We start from the raw sequence: 17151 nt of genomic DNA, 5'->3' as shown, positions 1-17151 counted from the left end.
ATCAGAGGGTTAGACACAAAAAAAAAAAAATCACCCCGGGGGTTGGCGATTTCTCTTTTACACCATCAAGATAGGGGATGATTATTTTTCTCCAATCCTATTTTTTCACTCACAACTCCACAGACAGTAGTCTGCCATGTTTGTAAACAAAAATACATGTGAGGTATGCATATCGTCATTCACTTTTGATGACGTCACAATTACCGATGACGCATTTTAATGACGTCACAATTGAACACGTGCTAAACGGCATGAGGCTATCTTCCCCTAGGGCGTGACAAGCTGATCTTTCCCGGCTAAAGCGGGAGACACACATGTGAAGGTTGGGAGAAAAACGTGGTCTGACAGTGAAAAGCATGACAATACTCTCTACATCCCTTTATAGTGATGTTTGCAATGATAATGTTAATATAACTAGCATTTGTGAATATCTTTTTTCAGAAGCTAATACGAATATAAAGTAAATATTTGAAATATTTATGCGTGCATTCTTTTCACTGAAACTAATATGGCGGCCATTTGCGGTTATTATGATGGAGTTTGGTTACTATAGACGAGGAGGTTTCCATTAGGATCGATTCAAGCAGCAATGCATCATGGGGATACTCATAATATCCATATTCCATCATACAATCTGTGGTAGAAAATCAGTTATTATTTTCGAATTTTTGACAGTTAATTGAGTGTTTCAAATATATTTTAGACTAATCCTATATACCAAAAATGTGACAATTCAAGCATGATATAGACGGAAAAGTTCCAAACCATACTAATTTAAGCTTGTTTATTTATTAACATGAACCAGCCATATACAATTCATAAGTACCTCAGCAGAGCTATGATATTCAATGTTGAGGAATGCATAAAAACAAAAGTTTGAACAAAAATGTTTGATACGAATTCTAATATCATAAGCGATTTACATGTATTATAATGAAACAGCAAAATAAGATTTAAAAATACCTAAGCACAGTTGTGATATAAAACATTGAGGATTGCATGAAAACAAAGTTACATTTTTGTATGAACCAAAAAGGTTGGATACGGACTATAATATCATAAGTTAATAATTTGTAAGGTTTTTAACAATGATAATCTACGTTTACGTACAATTTGTATAGAAATGAAATATAATTGACAAATACGATATGAGTATATACACTAATGTACATTTTCCTATGCAAACTTCAAAGATACATTTTGCAGCTAGATTCAAACAATTTACAGCAAAAATGAATTAAATACGATAGTCAGAGCTTGATTCAAACAATTTACACCAAAAACTAATTAAATACAATAATTACAACTAGATTCAAACAATTTACAACAAAAATGAATAAAACACGATAGTCACAGCTAGATTCAAACAATTTACATCAAAAATTAATTAAATACGATATTCACAGCTAGATTCAAACAATTTACATCAAAAATTAATTTAATACGATAGTCACAGCTAGATTCAAACAATTTACAGCAAAAATTAATAAAATACGATAGTCAAAGCTTGATTCAAACAATTTACAGCAAAAATTAACTTAATATGATAATCACAACTAGATCCAAACAATTTACAGCAAAAAATAATTAAACACGATAGTCAGAGCTAGATTCAAACACATTACATAAAAAATGAGTTAAATACGATAATCACAATCATAGAATATATGTGTCTTAACATTAGTCGCCAGTATCTATTTGCGATGTATCGTGCTTTTTACTTGGACAAACCAACCAAAATCTCTGTTGACGGTGTATCGTGTTTGTACCTTGACGAATCGTCCACAACACATTTTGGCGGTGTATCGTGTATGTTCTTTGACTAATCGTTCATATGCTCTAATGGCTGTGTGTCGTGTTTTGATGAATGGTCCTCAGCAGGTTGTGGCTGTGTATCATGTTTGTACCTTGGCGTATCATCCACAATCTCTATTTGCGGTGTATCGTGTTTGTACCTTGACGTATCATCCACAATCTCTATTTGCGGTGTATCGTGTTTGTACCTTGACGAATCGTCCACAAGATCCATTGGCGGTGTATCGTGTTTGTACCTTGACGGATCGTCCTCAATCTCTATTCCCGGTGTATCGTGTTTGTACCTTGACGTATCATTCACAATCTCTATTTGCGGTGTATCGTGTTTGTACCTTGACGAATCGTCCACAAGATCCATTGGCGGTGTATCGTGTTTGTACCTTGACGGATCGTCCTCAATCTCTATTCCCGGTGTATCGTGTTTGTACCTTGACGTATCATTCACAATCTCTATTTGCGGTGTATCGTGTTTGCACCTTGACGGATCGTCCTCAATCTCTATTCCCGGTGTATCGTGTTTGTACCTTGACGTATCATTCACAATCTCTATTTGCGGTGTACCGTGTTTGTACCTTGACGAATCGTCCACAAGATCTATTGGCGGTGTATTGTGTCTGTACCTTGACGAATCGATCACAGTATCAAATGGCTGTGTATCGTGTTTGTACATTGACGAATCGTCCACAATCTCTTTAGGCTGTGTATCGTGTTTGTACATTGACGAATGATCCATAGCACATTTTGTCGGTGTATCGTGTATAATCCTTGACGAATCGTCCACAATCTCTATTGGCTGTGTATCGTGTTTGAACCTTGACGAAACGTCCATTGTTTGTATTGTCGGAGTATGTTGTCGGTACCCTGGAGAATTGTTGTACATTTCTAAGGTCGAAGCATCGCATTCGTGCCCTACTGCATCGTCCGTAGCGTCTATCTCCAAAGTCAGACATCCGTCATCTGTATCTGCTTGTTCAACATTGTTTTTCTGAAACAGATGTAATTTATTGTTGTAATGGGACTCTTACACATAACCGTTTGTGATCACAGGTATCTTAGCATTTGTTATTTGGACCTAAACTAAATGTGTTACGGGTAATACTACACGTTTGAGAAGTGTCGATTAAGAATGCTACCTCCCATTGATGATATAAGGGGAGGAAGGCTCTCGATGTCGAAAAATCGACCCCGCCAACTTTTCCCGCATCAATAATCAAATGACATGAACCCCGTTTTCTCCAAAAACACACGCCATTCCCAAGTTTCAAAGTGTTTTGCAGTCAAAGGGACACCTTTTCCATCTATCTTTATGAGGTACACATGTGGTGTGATTGGCTGGTTATTTAGGGATGGACTGGCTGCGCTGTTAGGAATATATTGTGGCTTATAGTTAGTCTCGTTCAACAAGACGCTTGGTCACTTGTAATTCAAAAGTCGGTTCAAACACGTTCTTTAAAATAACTATCACTAGAGGATAGTGTTTTTCCTTTCGTTTCCGGACATTATGTCAACCCAATTAAAACATTTCAAACAATAATGAAATTAATGAAACAAACGTACCTGTACATGCATTCCTGTACCCGTGTATTCACTATTATCGAGAACAATGTAAGAAAATTTATCAACTCTCGAACTGAGCACAAAGCCAACAAGGCTGACTGAGGTTGGAAAAAAGCATGCAAAGCAAGTGAGATTTTACCTGTCACCATTCAAAACACTACAGGTTCTCACTCAGGTAATCTGGCTTGACTTGTATCAATAGCCTTGTTAACTTCATGAATTATTGGAAATAACCTTTGACCAATGCAATAATAATCCAGAGTTGTGGTAAACCTCGTTATGATTTCACAAAACGGTAGCACTGGGTTTGACCAGACTCTCTGTTTGGAGTAGCTGGCGCAGACAACAAGAGTCTGGTTGAGCGAGACTAGGTTTATAGTTGGCGCTGATCACAAACTCGAAGATTCATAAATGACAGGAAAATTCGTAAATCTATTTATAAAATGTAACAGTTTGATTTTAAGATTGACCAGAATCGAACATGTATACAAAAAAGCACCTTCTCTACAGTAAAATGCACAAATGATATATTTAACGTTATATTATACGAATAAAACTGTATTACAATAAACATGTAACATGTAGTCTCCTTGAAGCAGACGGAAAAATAATAATGTGCAGGTGCTAAAGGTATGCCGGGAAATCTTACAAGGATTAAAGAATCTTTACCGAAAGTTGATCTAAAGCCCTAAAATGTGGAGAATTACTCTGAAGACGTTAGTGTAGGTCCAGATATAGCTGTAACACATTCGAAGGTCCCTGTGTTTATGATAAAATCTTGTGAAATCTAACACTGATATGAATTATATAGAAACTTGTGAAGGGGGTGTTTCAAAGACAGAAAGGTTTGGGTATGACGAAGTTAAGTATCCTAAAAGGTGAGATTAAATAAGTAGGTTTGTAAGTGACTGTCCTGGTACCGCCTCGCTACTGACAAAAAGTAAGAGCATAAACATAGTCGGGGAGAGTTACAATGATGGGACTTGCTCGTAGTTGCACGTGTACATTAATAACGTGCATTTATAACTTTTGTCTACAAAACATAAGCTATTTTTAACTTGTGTTGCATGGGAACTGTTACAAAATAAATTCGAGCTACAAAGCAACGGCCAAGCTGGACTAATAATCCACCAGCAGCGTCAGTCCACTTGGTTACGTAAATACGAACACCTATTTAAAGTATAAGTTTTAGAAGCAGAAAGGCAAACAACGTAAACATATCATTCTGGAACAGTATACATAAACATACTCCAAAGAAAACATTCTCTGTTGCAGACAAATGTAAATGAATTGTTGTTAACGTTGAGTAGGGTTTTAAAGGCACATTGTTACTTCTACAGGTATTTCGAAAACAATTCTGACATACTAATCAATTTGTTTACCTTTAATACCAAAACTGAGTCAGAGAAGAACGGAATGGCCAAACATGTTTGGTGCCGTTAAAATATTTACTTTGACTTTCTGCAGCGATTTGTTATTCCCTGTTTCACGTTCAGCATTGAGAGAAATGGCAACAACTGTTTCATCCGTTGTCAGTAAAATGTGATCGGGCGGAATGCGGGAGGGGGTGCCTTCGGCATAGTATTTCAGTGAGATAACTCTATAATTAGGCATACGATCCGCGCTGTCACAAGGAGGCGAATACGCCAACATACCCTGTCTCTGGCACACATACACACATGCATGCATATATAACACACACACACGGAGGCACGTACATAAATGTCCTTAGCTGTTAATAGGGCGTTAAACAAAATAAAACAAAACCGTAAATGACATTCGCTGTTAATAGGACGTTAAACCAAATAAAACCAAACCTTAAATGACCTAAGCTGTTAATAGGACGTAAAACAAAACCAAACAAAACCAATTAAATGTTTAAATAGGTGTTTCCTTACTTTATTTTACTAGTTATAATTTCGTTCTATTTTTAACAGAAAGGACTGTTACTTTACGATGAATTTCTCTGATATATTGATTCCATTCATTTAATCAATCACGTTAGTTCAGCATACAACACATCAGCTATCATGTTATATATAGTTAGTTGATAGTAAGGCTGCAATGATACATTACCATGACGATACGGTACACATCACGATACTGTGATCACGATACGAAACGTATCACGATACATATAGTAACAGTAGAAGCAAAGATAAAAGATATGTTGCAATATTAAAACTGGAAATAGACAAGGTCTAAAACAATTCACGTCTTTCGACGTTAATGAGGAGCAAGAGCTGTCACTCGCCATGTTTGAACGAATGTGAGTAGACTGAATTCAGAAACGATAAAATCCGAAAAATATCGTAGGTGTATCGTAACCTCCAAAACATATTGTGTATCGTACCATATTCAAAATATCGCGATCTATATTTTCGCACAATATATCGTTGCAGTCCTAGTAGAAAACTATCTTAAAGCTGATTACATCAAGACTTCAAAGTAGCTGAAATACAGTTCTAATACTCATGAGGAACTCTGTAACTGTTACAAAGCAGGCACGCAGGTCGACAGCCTTCCTTGTGGGGGATGCTCATACTGCAGACGTGCCCACCAACAGTGGCAGAGATTTGGAGAAGATGTAGATGATGTGATTCCACTAGCCTACCGAGCCATTGCTCCATTGAGTCCACCCTAGGGGTACTCTCCCATTAGGATCCTCCCTGAAAGTGGGGGGCACTGAAGTACCCCCCGGATTCGTTTGTGGCATCCACAGGCAGGGGAGGTTAAGCTTCCCTATTATCTTCCAAAACCAAGTCATCCTACATCTTTATACAAATTGGGAGGGCATTCTTTCCTTGAACATTTTATTGACTCCCTGGGACCCTAGTGTGATAAGACAGCTCCATTTACCAGTAATTGGTAGGAAAACAGCTTAAATGGGGCCGTCTACAGGCAGCATGCCCATCAATGCAATTTGCAAAGGAGTACACTGTCGGTTTGACCAACAGTGTTACCACATACTCCATAGCTGATATTGGGCCCTGTCACGGGGAGACTATTATCATACTTATCAAGGCACGGGGTGACTGTGCCTATTGTGTGGATTATATCCATAGCCGTGGTGTTCCTTGGGGAGATAAGCCCAGCAAGACTAGAAGCTGTGGTTATTGAGGCCTAAATCAAACACTGGCCTCCACCACTAACCTCATCTCCAAAGGGGTACGGTAGGACTGTACTAACATATTGTTACTTAAGGAGTTACTAAACAACTTGTCGCTCAATTCTAGGAGGCGACAATGTGTTATCTACATCAACAGTTTCCCATCAACGGACTTCTTCCTGGCCATAACCAGGCCCCAGGAGGGGCCTTCATAAAACGGGGAGGAGTGTGGTGAATTTTGGGAGAGTTATCTCCCTTGGACCGTGGACCGCGCCGACACGAAGTCTCGTGAGCTACGCGACAACATCGCTGTGACGCGTTGTCGCGGTCTCTTATCATCTTGAACCCGAACATACAACACGTGAGTGATTTTCCTCCACCTTGTCTTTGATTTCAGGAGCTGAGAGCATTTACAACTACTTGTTGTGACGGTGTGTGAATAACACACCGAATTCACGACAATATCACGATACTGTGGTCACGATAACAAACGTATCACGATACATATAGTAACAGTAGAAGCAAGGATAAAAGATATGTTGCGTTTTTTTTAAGGGCAATATTAACACGGGAAATAGACTAGGTCAAAATGGGCATGACTTAAAGTTTCAAACAATTCACATCTTTCAACGTTCATGCCGAGCAAGAGCTATCACTCGCCATATTGGAACGGATGTGAGTTAACCTAATTAAAAAACGATAAAATCCGGAAAATATCGTAGATGTATCGTAATGTTGTGTAACGAACGATATTCAAAATATTGCGATCTATATTTTCGCACAATATATCGTTGCAGTCCTATTTGAAAGCTATCTTAAAGCTGATTACATCAAGACTCCAACGTAGCTGAAATGAAGTTCTAATAATCTCGTTATGGGGTGTTGGTAAAACAATTTTAATATTTGTGGCGACTCATACGCTAAAAGTGTATCTTATCAGTCTAAACGGGATTACATATATGTTGTTATCATGACGTTTTGTTAATGTTCATAGTTAATACTAGTATCAGATTAGTCCTTTTGGCAAAAAATAAGCAAGTAAAGAAAAGGTGCTAATTTTCATTTTAATTACATCGACTCTATTTTCATAATTAGTTTTTATATTTCAATTGTAAAAATGATATACAATGATTGTTTTTAAAAAAAATCTTTCAGACCTGTAAGATTTTTCTTGGCAAAACAAAAAGGTTTATAATGTCATATACTTACTTTGATTTTATGCCTACAAAATGTGTTCCTTCTGAACAGCAAATATGCTCCAAAGAGGCAGGCTATGCCGCTTACAGCCAGCACAGTAATGAGAAGAATATTACCAAGCGGAATAGGACTACAGGTGTTTTCTGGATATGTAGGATAAGTTCCACTAGGGCATTGTGTGACACACTTTGAGTCGTAGATATGTAATCCTTCAGAACTATCACAGTCGGATTCGTATACACATGTATTTCTCCCAGAAACAATCTTTGACCCGGGACACGTTTTAAGACATTCGGCGTATGTTTTAATGGGATCCGATGCTGGACATTCCTTGACACAAGTTTTGTTAGATTTTACCACAAGATAGGAAACGGGACAATAGTTCACACAAAACTTGTCAAGTGTAAGCTTTGGACAGGTTGCATAACACGTGGATTCCCTGTTAAATGAATAACTCGGTTTTACTGTGTAGGGATGTGTATCTGGGCAGCTCTCGACACAATGGTTTCCTGCAGCGAACTTCGGACACTTCTTTGTGCATTGTACGTCTTTGAAAACGAACTCGTTTTCCTGACAGACTTTTCGACAAATTGTTCCACGTGAAGTCAACTCTTTATATCTGTATTCATTCGGACATCCGATAATGTCTTCACATACATTGTTAACAATAAACTTGCCAGTACAGGCCTGTGTGCATTTGTTGTTTTCTCGGAGCAATGGATATATACATTCATGTACACATTCATGACCTTGAGAGGAAGGTGATGTCATATTGAACGGTTTTGGACATTTTTCAACGCAAGTATTGTTCATAATAAACGGAATACTTGCAGGACAAGTTCTGAGACATGTGTGGTTAAGTTCAACCAGAGGGGGTTTGCATGCTGCTAAGCATCGTTTTTTCTGTTGTTCCTGAAACACGTGTGTTACTGGGCATTTCGAAACACAAGTTTGTCCTAATACCAAGGGGGTTTCAGGGGGACAAACATCCACACAACTAGTGCTATCGAAAATATTTTTGTCACATGATGACTTGCATCTGTAAGCAAAATTATTACCGTTCGTTCGAAATTGATAACGAAATCTACTGTGTTTTGGACATTGCTCTAAACACGTGCGGTTCGGCAAATAAGAAGCTAAGGGTTCTGGACACTGGTCATAACAATTCTTCCCTCTTGTGAAGGTTGTCCCTGGGCACTTATCTACACACACGATTATATAATTCCCGTTGTCCTCCTTTTTATATATCAGGGATTTATCTAAGGGACAATTTTCGATGCAATTTGATCCATATAAAACAGTTGCATTAGGACACCGTTTTACACATGTCATGTTATATAAAAACCTTCCCGGACTTTTGTTGCTATCAGTGCATGTTTCGAGACAAGTTAATGAATTTGGATACGATAATGTCGTTGTATAATACGGATGTGACGATGGACACGCCTCTCTACACAAACTATCGTATACATATTTAGCATGTTCCGGACACGAGGCTTGACATGTGTTATTGTAACCTACTAAGTGATTAGGACACTGTGCAAGACACTCTCCGTTATGAACCAAATTAAATGGCGATGGGCAGTTTTCAACACATGTAAAATTATGAGAGAGTAAGTGTGCTGAACATTTGCATTTACCACCATATATAAAAATCGCAGGACTAATGCTATCATTACAGGACGCAACACAGTGGTGTATCACTTGATAGGAATATCTTGATGTTCGTCCGCTTTTATGAAAAGGGTGGGAGGGTGGACAAACCGCTAAGCATGTTTGATTGAAGTTATATATGGCCTGTTTAGGACAGGAAGAGAAACATGAATTATTCCAAATCAGTAAATTGTAAATTGAACAATTACTATTGCATTTCCCGTAAGCCATATATCTGTGTGTTTCTGGGCATCTCTTTACACAATACCTATTGAACATGTAATGTCCCTTACTGCAGCGTGAAACACATGTCCCAGATTCATTCAATAAATATATGGGACATTGAGAGAGACATTCCTGATTTAATACCAACGGATTAGATATGGGACATTCAGAGACACATGTTCTATCAAAAACTAATTTGTCGTCTGGACACTCCGCAGTGCAACGATTGTCGTTCAAATTTTCCGCGATTCGACATTGTGAGACGCAGGAATATGGTGATGTACTGCCCTCCAACAGTCTGTGGCTGGTAGGACAGCGGTCAACACAGGTTGAATTAAACACATACATATTCTTGTCGCAGGTTTTTACACACGAAATACCGTCCGAAAACGTGTCATCGGGGCAGTTTGTAATACAAATCGGAATTTTAAATTGTGGGACTCTTTTGTTCAATACATAGATAATTGGGGCAGAGTCTGGACATGTTCTAACACACGTTCTGTTCCAAAGAAAGAATCCATCCGGACACTGTAGCTTACACACATGTCGATGAACTAAAGTGAAGTCCGGACACGATTCCAAGCAAAATTTTGTATTTAAAGCCTCGAAATCGAAAGGCGCTAGTTTTGGACATGATGTTGTACACGTCTTATTATACCGAAACATGTTGACTGGGCAGTCACGGATACAAACGCTACCATAAAGTATATTATAAGTTGAACATTTTGAAACACAAATACCCGATTCATTGAAGGGAGAGTCTCGGGGGCATTCGGTCACACATGATTTGTTGTACACCATCGATGTCGCATTAAAACAATGATAGACGCATGAAAAGTCCTCCCTAATCATTTCATGTGGACAATCTGACAAACAATGATAGTCAAAACAAAACGGTCTCTCCTTCGGACATAATCCTTTTGGGCATCGCAAGACTGCTGTTTTATCAGGTATTGTTGCAGTTGTTTGAGGGATAGCATCTTTCCTATTACACGTGTAATTTAAACCCACAGGACAGTAGTCCAAACATAAATCGGACACTATATACGGTGCATTAGGAGGGCAGTTGTCAGTGCAATTGGAGGAAAATTCGACTTGGTAGGAACCCGACGGACATTCCACATAGTTGTTCCCTTTGTAGTGTACCAGTACCTCCCCTCTGACGATACAGATCTGTAATCAACAAAGAAATGATCTATATATGAAATGCCGAAAGATCCAAGCACATCATTCCGCCCTGTCACATTATACTGAAAACGGATGAACTAGTTGTTGCAATTTCCCTAAATGCTGAACACGTAAAGCAGCGAAAAGCAACTACCAATTTTTAGCTCACCTTGCAGTCTTGCTTGAAGAAGGATACAGTCGTTTTCGAAAGCACGCAAAATACGTTTTCAATTAGTGATTTTGTTCAAGTTTATATAACATTTTGTCTATAAATGCAAATTAAAAGCAGTCCAATGCTAAACACGCCTTTACAAACAGATAACAAACAACTGATAATAAAGTTGACACATTTTTTAAAACATGACGATGCCTTCCTGCTGTCTCTGACCTCCATTGGGCGCTAGCTTGAGCAGCAGAAAACCTAAAAGCCAAGGACAACTTGACAAAAAAACAGCGATGCAAGGGGCTAGTGGGAAAACCCCAGTCTGGACGATATCTTAAATGACCACTGCAGGTGCAGTCACATGCTGGTCAATAGGTCCCTGTGTTACATAGCCGAAGAGGCAGCTGAAAACTTTAGGTCAAGATTAACTCGACTTGTGTGTCTCGCATCTGTAATGAGATTTGGGACAAGGATTAACTAAAGCCGGACAACATTGTAAAATATCGTCGCAGGTGTAGCTGGTCGCTAGGTCCAGGAGTTATATTACCGAATGGTTGATAGAGAAGCATTACACTGGCATAATGGGAACATATATATTTAATTACACGGTGTCAGTGTAATGCAATGTGCCAAAACAAGGATGTGTATTTTGACGATAGTCATTGCTATAATTCGAAAAAAAAAAAAAGAGGGAAAAAATGAAGAAATACCTCGCGTGTGAGCGAGTATGAGCAAAAACGGGGTTATGATATAGATAAACATGAAAAGACAGATAGAATCAAGCAATGACAGTATGGGTTGCTAAAGTTTATGTTTAAATTGGAACATACATATTTTATCGTGTATATATAAGGCATCAGGTAAACATAAGGTCGAATGTACTGGAATGGTAAACTGTTTAAATTACACATCTTCTATATTATAATGTCACAACTCTTTGTGTTGGATAAATTCTATGACTAACCACCGTAACCTTGGATTGGTCATGAGGAGGGTGAATGTAATTTAATATTGTGGAAGACACAGACATGAAAGCATAAATTGAAATTGAAAGGGATGAACAGAAAAAGCCTGGAGACTGGCTTGACAAAGGACACATAGTTAGAACACAGAAAGTTAGAACACAGTTTCGTGCACATTAGTGATATGCGTTTTCATTATTCTGATGGGATCTGACACAAGTCTGCTTAAGTGTTTCATGTGGAGTGCAAATGTTGAGCTTTGAGGGAAAAGAGGGCAGCATTCCTCAGTGACACGCGTGGTAACACATTTTACAACGGTTACATATGAAGCCTGAGTAAATCGTCGTATATGGTTGGTTGTCCCTGATGGCTCAGTAATATTTTACCTGACGCTGATGTATTTTATTGCGCCTTATCGGAAAAAGCTTATGGAATTCGTAGAAAAGGACCTTGTGATGCAAGTACTAGTTCAATGAGGTCTCGCTCATAAACAACTAGCTCGTGTCGTATTTTTTGGAAAACCTGACACATAACATTTTTATAGTTTAATTTAACAAGTGCTAAACACTTCAAAAGTCATGGATCTGTTTGAAGAGGATATGTCTGACCATTAACATCTGTTAAGCGACCAAATTTACTGGCGTCCCGTTCGTGTAAGAGTAAAGTAAAAAGGTTGACGTCCTTATCATCATTGATCTGTTTCCTTTTGTTGGGTGAGACGACCTCCATGGCTGATAAGAAATCTGCTGATATCCCGGTTGTATGTTAATAAGGACTGCACGCAGCGATATTGATTCGAAGACGCCGGTTGGTTGGTTGGTTATTTTTATGTTAGGATTAAAATGTTCGGTAATCCTGTCGAAAGGGATTGACTTATGCCACGATAAACATACATTTGTGTAGTGAGTTGAACCTGATGAAAACGCTATTTTATGTACATCTATAAAGATCGCGGTAAGTGGTTGATGTAAAAATATACAGGTACATGTACTATATTACGCGGTTAACGAATCTCTTACTAACATGACGTCTAATTTCATGATGTCTTCTGTCATAGTGTCTTTCGTCAAGGTGTCTCTCGACATGATTTCTTCCGTCATGGTGTCTCCCGTCATTCTGTCTCCCGCCATGATGTCATCCATCGTTGCTTCTTTCGTCATGGTGACTTCCGTCATTGTGTCTCCTGTCATGGTGTCTCCCGTCATGATGTCTCCCGACATGATGTTTTCTATCATAGTGTCCTCTGGCAAGGTGTCTTCTGTCATAGTGTCTCTCGTCATGATGTCTCCCGACATTATGTCTCCCGTCATGATGTCTCCCGACATCATGTTTTCCGTCATGGTGTCCTCTGTCATAATGTCTTCCGTCATGGTGTCTTATGTCATGATGTCTCTTGTCATGGTGTATTCTGTCATGATGTCTCTCGTCATAGTGTCTTCCGTCATGGTGTCTTCTGTCATGATGTCTCCTGTCATGGTGTCTCCCGTCATGATGTCTCTCGACATGATTTCTTCCGTCATGGTGTCCTCTGTCATGGGTTGTTATGTCATGGTGTCTCCCATCATAGTGTCTATCGCCATGATGTCTCTTGTCATGGTGTATTCTATCACGATGTCTCGTCATCGTGTCTTTCGTCAGGATGTCTCTAGTCATGGTGTCTTCTGTCATGGTGTCTTTTGTCATGATGTCTCTCGTGAAAGTGTCTCTCGTCAGGATGTCTTTTGTCATGCTGTCTTATGTCATGATGACTCCCGTCATAGTGTCTCACGTCAGGATGTCTCTAGTCATAGTGTCTTCTGTCATGGTGTCTTCTGTCATGGTGTCTTTTGTGATGTCTCTCGTGAAAGTGTCTCTCGTCAGGATGTCTTTTGTCATGCTGTCTTATGTCATGATGACTCCCGTCATAGTGTCTCACGTCAGGATGTCTCTAGTCATAGTGTCTTCTGTCATGGTGTCTTCTGTCATGGTGTCTTTTGTCATGTCTCTCGTGAAAGTGTCTCTCGTCAGGATGTCTTTTGTCATGCTGTCTTATGTCATGATGTCTCCCGTCATAGTGTCTCACGTCAGGATGTCTCTAGTCATGGTGTCTTCTGTCATGCTGTTTGATATCATGATGTCTCCCGTCATAGTGTCTCACGTCAGGATGTCTCTAGTCATAGTGTCTTCTGTCATGCTGTCTTATGTCATGATGTCTTATGTCATGATGTCTCCCGTCATAGTGTCTCACGTCAGGATGTCTCTTGTCATGGTGTCTTCTGTCATGCTGTTTTATGTCATGATGTCTCCCGTCATAGTGTCTCACGTCATGATGTCTTCTGTCATGCTGTCTTATGTTATGATGTCTCCCGTCATAGTGTCTCTTGTTAGGATGTCTCTAGTCATGGTGTCTTCTGTCATGGTGTCTTCTGTCATGGTATCTTTTGTCATGATGTCTCTCGTGAAAGTGTCTCTCGTCAGGATGTCTCTAGTCATGGTGTCTTCTGTCATGCTGTCTTATGTCATGATGTCTCCCGTCATAGTGTCTCACGTCAGGATGTCTTTCATAGTGTCTTCTGTCATGCTGTCTTATGTCATGATGTCTCCCGTCATAGTGTCTCACGTCAGGATGTCTCTTGTCATGTCTTCTGTCATGGTGTCTTATGTCATGATGTCTCCCTTCATAGTGTCTCTCGTCAGGATGTCTCTTGTCATGATGTCTTCTGTCATGGTGTCTTATGTCATGATGTCTCCCGTCATAGTGTCTCTCGTCAGGATGTCTCTTGTCATGGTGTCTTCCGTTAAAGTGTAATGACGTCTCCCGTCGTGATGCAATAATAAATTAGATATATTTCTGAACTCGAAATTGTCACGACCGAAACCAGGAAGCATTGTGAAAGTAGACAATATACGTGCATGTGGCATATGCATGTATACACCTGTAGTTTGTTGGACTCATATACCCCTTATCAAAACGAAACGTATGCACTCGTGTCTAAGGTAAGTGGAAGGAGAAGTCGCTCGACTACCCATTTTAAGGTAAGAATATTTGAATATATTTTTACAGATGCCTCGATCGGAACTTAAATACAAAACCAATAGATAATATATATGTGTGTAGGGTGATAAATTGTTATATATATGATGATAATCAGCTTCTTACCTGTGTAACTATGAACGAAAACATTACAACAAACACTCGGAGCTGGTGTCTATCCATGGTGTCACATAGGGTATGTGTGTTGAGCTGTGCATTAGATCACTTCCTGTGTTTAAATTTATCCAATCAGTCACGTACACAGGGTTGCTACGTTTCCTTGTACATTATAAGAGTCAGGGGACAAAATATTAATTAGATGTATACATCTTCAGGAAAACATCGATTTAGGTTTCATTATGAATTAAATATAAGTAACCAATCTACAAAACTGGACAGGGAAGATACTCGAAAATTATTTTCTCGAGGATACAACAATTACATCTGTACACCAACTCACTAAATTGTTTTCATTTACATTTGAAACCTTCCAATTCAAAGGTTGGAATATTTCATTATGAAATTTCAGCGGTTAATGAGATAAGAGGAAACACTTTTTATTTCCGCTTTCAATTAAAAAAAAATCCAATGTTTCGTTTTATACAGAAGAAATATTAGTTGTTGCTCGCTTGTCGAAGCCATATCACAGTTACATATATGTACTATATGCAAAGGGGAGTTCCTCAAAGTACTACAGACATAGGGGATTTCTCAAAGTACTAAATACATAGGAGAATTCCTCAAAGTACTAAAGACATAAGGGAGTTCCTCAAAGTACTACAGACATAGGGGATTTCTCAAAGTACTGTAGACAAGGGGAATTCTTCAAAGTACTATAGATGCAGGGGGAATCCTCAAATTCCTATATACATAGGAGAATTCCTCAAAGTACTACAGGCATAGGGTATTTCTCAATGAACTATAGATATAGAGGAATTCCTCAAAGTACTGTAGACATAGGGGAAATCCTCAAAGTACTTTATACATAGGGGAATTCATCAACATACTATAGACATAGGGGAATTCCTCAAAGTATTATATATATAGGGGATTCCTCAATGTACTATACACATAGGAGAATTCCTCAATGTACTATAAACATAGGGGTATTTCTCAAGGTACTATAGATATAGAGGAATTCCTCAAATTACTGTATACATAGGAGAATTCATCAAAGTACTATAGACATAGGGGAATTCCTCATAGTACTATATACATAGGGGAATTCATCAACGTTCTATAGGCATAAGAGTATTTCTCAAGGTCCTATAAACATAGGGGAATTCCTCAAAGTACTATGTAGACAAATAAACTCGACATTTATACTGCACCACATTGTCATTTAGTCCATTGAGAAACATTTTGAATTAGTATGGCAAGGATTCTATAGAACCGATATTAACATAATATATATGTTCAACTTTTCATATAACGCAATGCTCTTTTGTTTTCCAGAACAATGTCTGGTGACGAAATCGTTCCATTATTACGCGAAGAAAACCTTGAACCCCCAAGCAACGTTTATCAACAAAGAACAATAAAGCCTCAGAGAGGTTTACCGCCCGGGAAAACGTACCATATCTTCATATCTTACTCGTCACACGATCAACCGTATGTACTACGTCTGAAAAACGTTTTGGAAGGATTGGGTTTCAAGTAAGTATGTACAATGCACATGCATTTGAAGTAAACGTAATCACAATGCAAATGTAATCTGATCCTGCTATATAACGGTCATTAATGATAACGCAATATCAAATAAGCAGCGAATATTTTACCGTGAATTTAAATATCCCTAAGTATACACAAAAGTGTACACTGTACGTTTTTAACAGTTAACTGTCGAAACAGGCAGACAAATAAATTTGATTAAAAACCCTTCACTGCTGCCTCGGTGGTATCAGTAGGGTCATGTAAAATTCAATCAATTTCGTTGTTTTATTGGTACAAACTTGAAATTTCAACTTATTTACTCGAAATTTACAGTTAGAATTCAACGTCATTATCTCGAAATGTCGAGTTATTAAGTCAAATTTCGAGTTATAAACAGCGGAATTATTTTCTTTACTTGGCCCTACTGCTCTTCCTTATGTCATATATTTTAAAAAAAATAACATTCCGTAAACAGGTAATATTGTAAGGTAAACAAAGCCCACCTGTATGTTACACTGTAACGGTCTTTTCTATCTTATCTGTAGACGGGGGTACTTAACGGAACTACCGTTATCGCGTTTTGGGGTTGTGTTAATGTAGATACCATTTCAATAAATCCGTTGATAAATTGTTATAG

General features: G+C 38.5%; 1 protein-coding gene across 2 annotated transcripts; it reads right to left on the bottom strand.

The window, feature by feature from the left end:
• Positions 1-1461: 1461 nt before the first annotated feature.
• Positions 1462-15052, bottom strand: LOC110441187 (extensin-1-like). Of its 2 annotated transcripts, XM_021484288.1 has the most exons (3): positions 14988-15052; positions 2120-2800; positions 1462-2071 (listed from the first exon to the last, which is right to left on the bottom strand). In XM_021484288.1, the coding sequence occupies exons 1-3, from the start codon at positions 15042-15044 to the stop codon at positions 1823-1825; spliced, it is 987 nt and encodes a 328-aa protein (XP_021339963.1). In that variant the 5' UTR covers positions 15045-15052; the 3' UTR covers positions 1462-1822. The 2 variants fall into 2 exon arrangements, with proteins under 2 accessions (XP_021339963.1, XP_021339962.1); XM_021484287.1 differs by having other exon boundaries at positions 1462-2800.
• Between the last annotated feature and the right edge of the window lie 2099 nt (positions 15053-17151).

Source organism: Mizuhopecten yessoensis, unplaced genomic scaffold (assembly GCF_002113885.1).
Source record: "Mizuhopecten yessoensis strain PY_sf001 unplaced genomic scaffold, ASM211388v2 scaffold715681, whole genome shotgun sequence".
Classification (NCBI taxonomy): Eukaryota; Metazoa; Mollusca; class Bivalvia; order Pectinida; family Pectinidae; genus Mizuhopecten; species Mizuhopecten yessoensis.
The sequence above is the reverse complement of the archived record's forward strand: the minus strand, read 5'-3'. Positions and strand labels throughout refer to the sequence as shown.